At 33.5% G+C, this 11,616-nt stretch overlaps 1 protein-coding gene across 1 annotated transcript; it reads right to left on the reverse strand.

Moving 5' to 3' along the window:
- Nucleotides 1-573: 573 nt before the first annotated feature.
- Nucleotides 574-1,512, reverse strand: LOC141542785 (olfactory receptor 6C2-like). Its single transcript, XM_074267371.1, has one exon. The coding sequence runs from the start codon at nucleotides 1,510-1,512 to the stop codon at nucleotides 574-576; it is 939 nt and encodes a 312-aa protein (XP_074123472.1).
- Nucleotides 1,513-11,616: the final 10,104 nt, after the last annotated feature.

Below are 11,616 nucleotides of genomic sequence, written 5' to 3' on the forward strand. Positions count from 1 at the left end.
TACAGGAAAAAGGTACTGGGTGGAAAGAGTTCAAATAGTTGATTCCATAGGTATAAATTTAAAGAAACACTGGAAAGATTATTCCATTGTTATGCATACTTGTTGACTTGTAAACCTCATAGGCATAATTTTAGGTATATTGCTAATTTTCTCTTTTTGTCAGGGGAGTATGCAAATTAGGGTGGAGAAGACAACCAAAAATTTCCTGAAAGTTCATTTTTATACTAGTTAAAAACAGAAACTTTAATTGACGAGAGAAAGGTAATGGCTTGTTCTGTGGTATGCCTTGAGCATGCCAGAGGAGAGAGTGATATTGATGGCTTTGCACAACCTTGTCTCGTTGAAATCCAATTTACTTGCAAATTAAGACATCATCTTCCTGATTTTATTAGTCTTATTTGAGAATATAGGAGGAACAACAACAGGCCTTGAGAGCAATAGATAAAGAGCTGTGATGACTGGACAGAACTTAGGAAAATACAAAATGGTGTAGGTTGTTCAGAATACATACAACAAAGTTAGTAATGATTCACTTTATTCCTTATGACTTCATATCTTAATCATGATAGTCTCTTACTTTTTTGTGAGAAATGCAATCCTTTTTATTGAGTCCCTAAAAGCTTGTTTCACTTGCTTATTTCTGAGGGTATAAATGAAGGGGTTCATCACTGGGGCCACTGAGGTTGTGAGCACTGATACTACCTTATTCAAAGCCACCCCTTCCTTTGCAGAAGGTTTGATGTAGATGAAGATGCAGCTGCCATAGCTGATGGACACAACAATCATGTGAGAGGAACAAGTGGAAAATGCCTTTTTCCTTTGTTGGGCAGAGGGGAATCTGAGAATTGTCCTAATGATATATGTATAGGACAGAACCACACACACCAAAGTGATAATTAATGTCAATATAGCAAAGATTAAAATCATCTTTTCTATGAACTGTGTATCAGAGCAAGTGATCTGTAGGATGGGAGATGCATCACAGCCAAAATGGTCAATAATATTTGAGTCACAGAATTCTAGCTGGAGTCCCAGGCTAAGTGGTGGAAGGATAATCATGAACCCAGCTAGCCAACAACAAAGGACAAAAGTTATACAGACCCTATTATTCATGATAGTTGTATAATGAAGAGGCTTACATATAGCCACATAGCGGTCATAGGACATAGCAGCCAAAAGAAAAAATTCTGTTGCACCCAAGAGTATGACAAAAAATAACTGGGTGGCACACGCATTATAGGTCACAGTATTGTCCCCACTTGACATGCTATATAGGAATCTGGGAATACAGACAGTTGTGAAGGAGACTTCTAGGAAAGAGAAATTGCGAAGGAAAAAATACATAGGGGTTTTAAGGTGAGGATCCAATAAGGTGAGGAAGATGATTGTCAGGTTTCCAATTACACTCAAAATATAGGTGAGAAGAAGAAAGACAAAAAGGAGGACCTGTAGTTGTGGGTCATCTGTAAGCCCCTTCAGGATGAATAATGTTATTCCTGTGTGGTTTCTCATTCTTGACTTCCAACATTGGAAAGACCTATATGTAAAGGTAAGAAAGATTGAATTGGAGTTGGAGTAGAGCAAATTATGTTTAGGAATGGGATTTAGATAGAAAATCTATCTAAATTTCTTATATGATTTTTCTTTCATAGTTGTCAAGATATTATGTAAATATGCTGTTGGTCTTGGATGCATATCAGTGTAAGGAAGGGGAATTTTCGTTTAAATATATGCTACTTCAGCTCTTTAGCCTCCTGGTAATGGGAGAACTTCTGGTCACTTCTATTTGAACCTTGACCTTGGACCCCTGAATTCCTTTTCTATGTTGTTTCCATTTCTGAGAATAAGTAACTGAATACTGATTCCAAGATGATTGTGTACAGGCTTGGAGTTGATCTTATATCTGAGAAGTACAGAGATGTTTGCTTTTAAGTCAATGTCAGTTTCCCTTCAGTAAGATGTCCTTATCAACTATCTCAGTGATTCTTGAATAGAATGAGTGGCAGCCCATAAAGCACAAATACTCATTTTGACTTGCCAGAAAACATGAATTTAAAGAGATTCAGAAGATGAAATATATTACTGTCTTTTTACCTGTAAGCTTCTTTAACTTCTAGTGTTTATGTCAACCTTTCAGGAGAGTATAAAGTAAATATTACTGTTGCTTAAGGTTCAGTCAGTGTGAGTCTATGAGAGCCATTTTTGTGTTCAAAAGTTTCTTTTTTTTTTGGAGGAAATAAAAATCTGTTCCACACCTGATTTACATTTTCATTACATGACTCTTTATTTCTTTGTGGGAAATTCCAGATAAAAGGCAAAACTAAGATTTTAAGTTAAACTTCTCTGATAAGCTGTGATAGAGGTCTAATAATCCAAAGAGTGAGAGAAAAGGAGGCTGATCAATATTCTAAGAAAACACTTCCTTAGGACAGAACTTTATACACTCTACGTGTCTATCTCTAGAGCAGAGAGGCTCTGTAGCATATGTAACATCTGTGATCTCATGGTCCTAGAAGTGTTTGTTTCTGGTTGGTGGAGTTGTGATGAACAGATTCACCTATTCTAGAGAATATAGGTATCACAGTATTTAAAAACTCTCCACAAAATCGCAGACTCAAATTATGGTAGCAAAAAGAACTGATTTGTCTAATTATGATTATTAAGGCATTTAGGATTTATTATTATTAATTTTAGTTGTCATTATTAAATCTATATAGGTGAAGGGATGAGTGCAAGTTGAATGGGTTGGGATAATCTCCAAAAAAAATACAAAAAAATTGAAGCCAGCTACATAGTTCAGTGACTAGGACATTGAAGTGAGGAGGACCTGACTTTAAATCTGGCCCCAAATACTTGATATTTGCTAGCTTGTGACCTTGGACAAGTCATTTAATCCTGATTCCATCACCAAAAATATGAAGTTATCAGGAACAGAGATAAACTTGGAGAAGGAGGAAGGGAGAGCTAGAATAGAAAAAAAAAATTTCAAATGTATATGTAAGGAAGAGTCTTTATTGTGAAAGGGAAAATGAAGGTGAAGTTATAAACACACAGTATATACACATATACATGTATATTTATATTAATATACACAAAATATATATATACATATGTGTGTAACATGTATGCACTGTGTCTCTGTGTGTTCCCACACAAATATGCATACATACACATACTCAGTAAGGCATAGAAATATTTTTTATTCAATATTATTATTGTTGTTATCCAGTAAAGAAAGAGAAGGGGAAAAGGACAGATGATGTGAGGGGAGGAATGGTTAAAAGGAAAGCAGATTAAAAGAGGACAGAAGCAAAAGAGAGAAAGAAGGGTAAAGAGGAAAAATAGATAGAATGGATGGGAATACATAATAAACATAATTTTATACATGAATAGTATGGGCTTACACATAAAAGGAAGAAGATCACAGAATGCATTAGAAACCAGTTATATATTATTTACAAAAGACATATTTGAAACAGAAAGTCACACATGGCACTAAAAAAAAAGGGCTGGGGCAGAATCTATCATGCTTCACTTTGTTGAAGTAAAGAAGGCAAGAGCAGCAATCTTGATTTTAGACAAAGCAAAAGCAAAAACATATCTAATTTTAAAAGATAATTTAAAAAACTATTTTGTTAAAAGATACTATAGATGATAAGATAATATAAAAATTTATATAGAAAGTTTCTCCGATAAAAGCTTTGTTTCTCAAATATTTGGGAAACAACCAAAATTATGAATTGAAACAGACAAAGGATATAAACAGGCAATATTCAGAAGAAGAAATCCCCATAGTCATATGAAACAATGCTCTAAATCACTATCAGCTAGAAAAATAAAATCAAAAAATTCAAAAGAGAAATGCAAATTAAAACAATATCACTTCACATTTATCAGAAAAGACAAATACTTATGGGGATGATGGAAAATAGGTATATCAATAAATTATTAAGAGAATTGTGAACTGGTCCAACCATTGATTGTTTAATAAGATCAAACACATACAACTCTTCAGGATCCTGTTCAGGATCCCTTTTGGAGTTTTCTTGGGAAAAATACTGTACTGATTTGGCATTTCTTTTTCTACCTCATTTTACACATGAAGAAACTGAGTTTTAGGTTAAGTGACTTGCCTGGGCTTAAACAGATGGTAAACATCTAAGGCCAAATTTGAGCTCACAAATCTTCCTTCTTTCAGGCTTAGGACTCTCTCTACTTTGCCACCAATCTGCTCAGTCCAACCACATTAGTGAACAATAGTCCCGGGGTTATTAAACTGTGCAAATCCTTTGACTCAGTGATACCACTATTAGGCCTGCCCTGCAAAGAAATCAAAGAAAAGTGAAAAGAACTGATATGGACAAAATATTTGTATCAGCTCTTTGTGTGGTGGCAAAGAAGGATCTTCTCACCATAGCTATCTTTAAGTTGCAAGAATTTCAGAACATTCTTCTTTATTAAAACCTTATGTTTCTGCTAACCTTACTTAAAATTAGGGAAGCAGGAGTCTGTAATTCTATATTTTTGCTAGCTGTTTTATAATAATTAGTTATAACATAGCTACTCAAATTCTCCAAATCCACATTGTTTGGCCTATTGAATTTCATTGTTCTCAGAAACCACAAATTAATAGGATTTTCATAAAATTGTTTCAGTTTAACAAAACTAATGCAGACAAGATTAGAAGGGAATCAATAAACTAGGAAAATATTTTTACAGTCAAAGATTCTGATAAAGGCCTCATTTCTAAAACATATAGAAAATTGACCCTAATTTATAAGAAATCAAGCCATTCTCCAATTGACAAATTGTCAAAGAATATAAACACACAATTTTCAGAGGAAGAAATGGAAACTATTTCTAGCCATATGAAAAGATGCTCCAAATCATTATTGATCAGAAAAAATGAAAATTAAGACAACTCCGAGATACCCCTACAACTTGTCAGATTGACTAAGATGACAGAAAAAGATAATGATGAATTTTGGAAGGGATATGAGAAAACTGGGACACTGATACATTGCTGGTAGAATTGTGAATGCATCTGACTATTCTGGAGAGCAATTTGGAACTATGCTCAAAAAGTTATCAAACTGCATACCCTTTGATCCAGCAGTGTTACTACTGGACTTATATCCCAAAGAGATCTTAAAGAAGGGAAAGGGACCTGTATATGCAAAAACGTTTGTGGCAGCCCTTTGTGTGGTGGATAGAAACTGGAAATTTAATGGGATGCCCATCAATTGAAGAATGGCTGAATAAATTGGGGTATATGAATGTTATGGAATATTATTGTTCTGTAAGACCAGCAGGATGATTTCAGAAAGGCCTGGAGAGACTTACATAAACTGATGCTGAGTGAAATGAGCAGAACCAGGAGATCATTATACACTTCAACAACAATACTATATGATGAACACCACATAGCATTTCCATTCCTGTTTTAGTCTGCTTGCATTTTTGTTTTCCTTCTCAGGTTATTTTTACCTTATTTCTAAATTCAAATTTTCTTATGCAGCAAGATAACAGTATAAATATGTATACATATATTGAATTTAACATATACTTTAACATATTTAACATGTATTGGTCTACCTTCCATCTAGGGGAGAGGGTGGGGGGAAAGAGGAGATAAGTTGGAACAGTAGGTTTTGCAAGTGTCAATGCTGAAAAATTACCCATGCATATATCTTGAAATAAAAAGCTATAATAAAAAAAGTTTCAGTTTTAACACTCACTTTAAAGATATTTAAAAGAAATTGCTTTAAATCATTTCCCACCACAATGCTGAAAGGCTATGTCCCCAGGTTCATAGAAATGAAATGCTTTTCAGTACCATGGTTGATGACAGTTCCCTCTCTATGTCCAAATCATTACGCATAATCTAGTGTTTAGACAGATCCAAGGCACTGGATCAAATTTTTGCATTAAGTGGTTAAGGGTAGCCAAAGAATGATATAACTTGGGAGAAGATGATATCCTTCATTCAATACCCATATTTAGTAACTAAATGTTCATATGTTGCCTACTCTACCCAAGTTGGCTTTTTCTGGATAGTATCCCAGGCAAAAATTACTCTTTCAGTCTTTCCCCACGGCTTTCAATGTATTCTATTACACTCAATGTTTTTATATATTAGTATTAAGGTATAAAAGATTAGTCAGATAAAATAACATTTTAGTACTTTAAAAGTTGAAAAGCATATTACAAATATTTCGTATAATTACTGTATGTGTGTGGGTATTTTATTGTTACCATTTTACTGATAATGAAACTGAGGGAGAAATCAATTAAATGGCTTTCTCAGACTCATGTGGCTACAAAGTGCCCGAGCCTTTCTGATTCTAGGTCCATTGTGCTACAGAGATATTAGCTATAAAGAGTCTGTAAAAATTACTTATAATCATATAGAACAAAACCATAATCACTTAATGTTTTAATCTTCTAAGAAGGAGTTATAATTTCTAAGTGTGAAATTTCAAACAATGTTGGATACCACTGGAGAATTTTTTGGGGCAAAGTACATCCTGATTCAAAAGGGAGAACAAAACATTTGTGCAATCTAATCAAGGTCTAAAAATTGTGCCACTTATCTATGACTTATACATGATTTCCAATAGAGGTTTTGAAACTTCACTATGACTCATCTTATTAGGCATATCATAACTATTTTATATGGGAAGCTTCAGAAAGTTTCAGGAAGGGAATTAACAATGATTTCTCAGCTATTCCCAAATTGTTAGTGCTTGCTTCTTCTTCAAGTAATACTTTATTTGTCTTTGTATATAAATGCTAAATCTTTCAGTAGAATGTAAACTTGAGAAAAAAGGCTATTTACCTTTCTGTCTTTGTATTTTCAGACCTTAGCATCGTGCTTTTGTGCAGAATAGAGATTTAAAAACAGATATATTTTAATTGTCTTAAAAGGGCTTAAAGATCATGTACTCTCTTCCCTTTATTTTATATATAGATAAGGATTAAGTAATTTGTCTTATGTCATAGAGGTATTAAGCAGCAGATGTGGGATTTGAATATAAATCCATTATAAAACTCCCAAGCCCCAGAAAAAGAGAATTCTCTGGTGTGAAATATGTGTAATAATTAAAATTGATATTACAAAGATATATTTATGATCATTCCTGCAAGTTCCTTCTCCCCTTGGCTGATGACACTTCCTAAGTCTCACCAGTTGCCTCCCACTGTAGTGTATATATTAAATATATACTGCCCATGATTCCAATCTCAACAAAGACTAAAAATTAAAAGGCATGCTATCTACTAGAAAAAAGAGTTTTTATAATAATTGTTATGTCCCTTCCTGAAACTTCCATACAAAAATATTTTGATTACACTTCTGATTTTATTGTACCTTTCTTCTGATTCAGATGGCCATCTGCTCTGAATTAGTCTTAGATTGCTTAAATAATTTGGCCAAGAAGAACTCAAGACAACAATTTGCTTCTTCTCTATAGTAATTGAGTCCTAGATTTTGAGGCTCCATCATAAAATATTTGGACCTACCATTTCATCTTTGCAGCTCCTGAAAAAAATAATAAATTATGTTCATACTTACATTTCTGGCTGTTTTTCATAGATACTATGAGAAATTTAATCTCAGACATGCCTGGCTGTGACTCAGAAAAAATCATTGATGTACTCCTAAAGATTTACATGTGACCTTCTGACCACACAATTTAAAAACAACAACAACAACCAACAATGAGTGACATTTTCCTAGGCAGAGACTGGACTGGTACTAAAGGTTCATAAGTTCCTTACTTAGATATAAATTAAATTAATCAGAGATCTTGTCCCACTTCAACTGTAAATAGTATGTTCATGTTTTCCAAGTAGCTTAAGGGAAGATAGCCACTGGAAAGGGACAGGAATGTTAAGACCTGCCTCTCTTGGTGACAGAGAAAAATGCCCAAACTATCTGGGCAGAGAGACTGAATCCCTCCAAATTATATGATAGCAAATGAGGATATTTGTTTGATTTGTGCAGTATGCTGTGGGTTCTTGGGGATCAACTAAGTGCAAAAATAAAACAGCCTTTAGGGACCTAAGTTCCTAGGTTCAGAAGTCACTAATGAATCTGCAATGTAATTACTCTTGACAAAAGGCTTTCAACAGGCAGTTGTGTGAGTCCAGTAGCCTCAGAGACAGGAAGATACAACAAAAGTACATACTTAGTGTGCAACCAAATACTATGTGATATATCAAGCATGTGTGCCTTTTACCCTTTAGAAAGGTGCCCCAGTACCTTTCCCAAATGATTCTTGGATAGGATGAGCTGTGTAGCACCAAGATTTGTTCTGGCTTGCAAGAAGACACGGAATTAGGAAGAATCATAAGAATGCATTTTTAGCAGTAAATCAAGCTCCTTTATGATCTGATATTTGTCTTCATTTTTCAGAACCCTATAACAGTCCTTACTATTATTGCATAAGTTTCTGTCAATGCAAACCTGTGAGAAGCCTTTTTGTTTAGCATTATTTTTGTCTAGAGGAAACCAATATCTGTACCACAAGTGACTTACATTTTCATTAAATATTTTTCTACTTCTTTGGGGGAAATACTTTAGTAATTAACCAAATCTACCTTTTAAGTTGAAATTTCCTGGTATGATATGGGTAGAGATCAAAAAAGTGTTTTTTAAGATAAAAGGGCTAAGTTCTTGTAAGAGGTCAGATTCCCCAGAACATGAACATATTATACTATACATATTTACTTCCAGAGCAAAGAGGCTCTTTATTGTATGCTGTGTCCTAAGCCCCATGGTCAAAGGAGTGGTTGTTTCTGTTAGGTGGAGTTGTAAATTGGTCCAACCATAATTTGGAACTATAAAACTGCATATCCTTTCACCCAGTTGTAGTAATAATACTAATGATTACTTACTATTAGGTCTATACTCAGAAGAGATCAAAGACAAAGAACCCCATATGGACAAAAAAATTTATAGTAGAGCTCAATGTGGCAGTAAAATTTTGGAAAGTGAGGGGATACCCATCAATTGCAGTATGGATGAACAAGTAGCGCCATATGATTGTGATGGAGTACTATTATGCTGCTATGATTCTTCTGTATATAATATACTATGGCAAAAATTCTTAATGCTTTTTGCATGTGTCATGAATTCCTTTGGCAGACTGGTAAGATTTGTGAATCCTTATTGGATTGATGTTTTTAAGTGCATAAAATAAAATGTCTAGGATTACAGAGGAAACCAATTCTGTTACATTATAGTTATCAAAATATGAAAAACCTCAACAACTTCACAGACACCTGAAGTTAAGAATCCATACTCTATTTACTGTTGTGAAAAAGATGATTTGGAGGAACCAATTTGATGCTATTGAAATACCAAATGAACAGTATAATGAGGATATGAACAAGGCTGATGCCCATCTTCATGTGGACGGCAAGAGAAATGAGAGGAATGTTATGCTTCTCATAGGAAGTCTCTCAGCAATTGTTCTAGTGATAAGTTTTATTCATTATAGAAGTTGTTGACATAATAACATAATAAAACATAAAGATAAATTTTGCAATATTAAGTTGGTGTGGTTGCTTAGAATTTTTAGTAATATTATTAAGAAAAATGTTAAAGATCAAGTTTTCCTGAATTTTGTCTACATTCTATTGCATACATTAACTATATTCTCCCCCTTTTCAAAATTCTATGAAATTGCATAGGGAATGGTCAAATGTTAATGGGAATATGAAAAAAATTAATTCAAAGATTATGGTGAGATCATACAATTCAGGAAGAGGAAATAGTTTCCATAGGAGTTATCCCTTGCCCTTTTTTCTAGAATTTTTAATTTTGAGACAGTAGATCTGTCAATCACACAGATATATATCGAGGAGAAAATATTGAGAAAGAAACTTTTAAACAGGAGACAGAGAGACAAAGAATAACTAAGAAGAGACATAAAAACATATAGACTTTTCTGATTAGTCATGGAGGATTCAGCTACAAGTTGGAACTCAGTAATAATGCATATTTACATAAACTGGGAGGAAATATTTGGTTTCAATCAGGGGTGAAGTTTCAGGTTCAGGTACCTCTTTTTATTTCCTTGTCTCTTACCCAATTGCCCATATACATAGTTATACAAAGTTTAGAATCTTAAAAAAAAAAAAAATTTGCCTGGTTGAATCTACTCCAAACAATTACATGAGCACTTTTCAACCCTTTTGCTCAATTCTATGTAACCATAAAATCATTTTCCTGAACTCTAAAAAGGTAAATAAAATATTGTCAAAATACAAGATAATTATTAAAACTTCTGCTATATCATTCATATGACAGTCTTTAAAGAGTCATAGCTTCTCTCTAACAGGAATTGAAATTATTTGTATGTTTTTCTCTATCTCACCTCAGAGGGAGTTATTAAAATAAAGAAAAAAAAAAAGAAAAATCCTTAGGGACAGATAAGAAGATGATGCTGATAATTCTACATCATAATCAACTTTGAAAACAAATCTTAGTTGAGTGTTTATGGGAGCTGTATGTTTGGAAGTTCTTTATGAAAGATAAAATAAGAGTAAGAAACACTCTTCATTATCAGCCAAGAGCACCATTAATAAATCAAAGATAACTGGATTCTATTATGTTGCTCATGTTTGTTATACTTGAGGAAAGGGTCATCTGGGTCATCTTCTTAAGGTCTAAGTACCAAATTACTTCATTGATCATTTACAATATGGATACTGATATGGCAGATGTCAAATAAAATTAAGTCTATTATAATGCAATGCAATTGAATAAATACTTGTTAACCAACTATTATATGAGTTACCATGCTAGGAACTAGAGACCCAAATGCAAAAATGAAACAGTCTCTGATTTCAGTGGGTATAGATTTTATGGAAATAGGGGAAGTCACAACTTGTATAACTAGAGGAAATGTAAAATTATTTTAAGAGTAACAGATATTCTCTCAGAGAACTGGGGTTTCTGCAAATGCCTCCACTAGGCTGTAACATCTCCAAGAGGGCAAGAACTCTTTTTTTTTTCTTTCAAATCTTTTTCATCAACTGATTCAACCATTCTGCAAAACCATTTGGATCAATGCCAAAAGGCTATAAAACCATACATTCCCTTTGACCTAACAATACCACTAATAAAATCACATAAATCACAAAAGAGATTAAGAAAAAAAGGAAAAGCACCTATATGTATGACCACTTTTTATCACTTTTACAGCATTTCTTTTTGATTTTTTTTTTGGTGGCAAAGAATTGGAAATTAATGCCCATGGATGGAATGCCCATCAATTGGAAATGGTTGAATAAACTGTAGTGTGTGATTATGATTGAATAGTATTGTTCTATAAGAAATGATGAGCAGGATTCTCTCAGAAAAACTTTGAAAATCCTCCATGAGCTCATGCGAAGTGAAATGTACTATGCACAAAGCACTAGCAATATTGTGGAATCATCAGGTGTGAATAACTTTGCTGTTCTCAAAAGTACAATGATCCTAGACTACTCTAGGGGACTTATGATGAAAAAAGCTATTAATACCCAGAGAAAAAGTTGATTGTATCTGAATATAGATTGAAGTGTGCTTTTTTGTTTACTTAATTTTAAAGTTTTTTTTTTTTCTTT

Source organism: Sminthopsis crassicaudata, chromosome 5, assembly GCF_048593235.1.
Source record: "Sminthopsis crassicaudata isolate SCR6 chromosome 5, ASM4859323v1, whole genome shotgun sequence".
Classification (NCBI taxonomy): domain Eukaryota; kingdom Metazoa; phylum Chordata; class Mammalia; order Dasyuromorphia; family Dasyuridae; genus Sminthopsis; species Sminthopsis crassicaudata.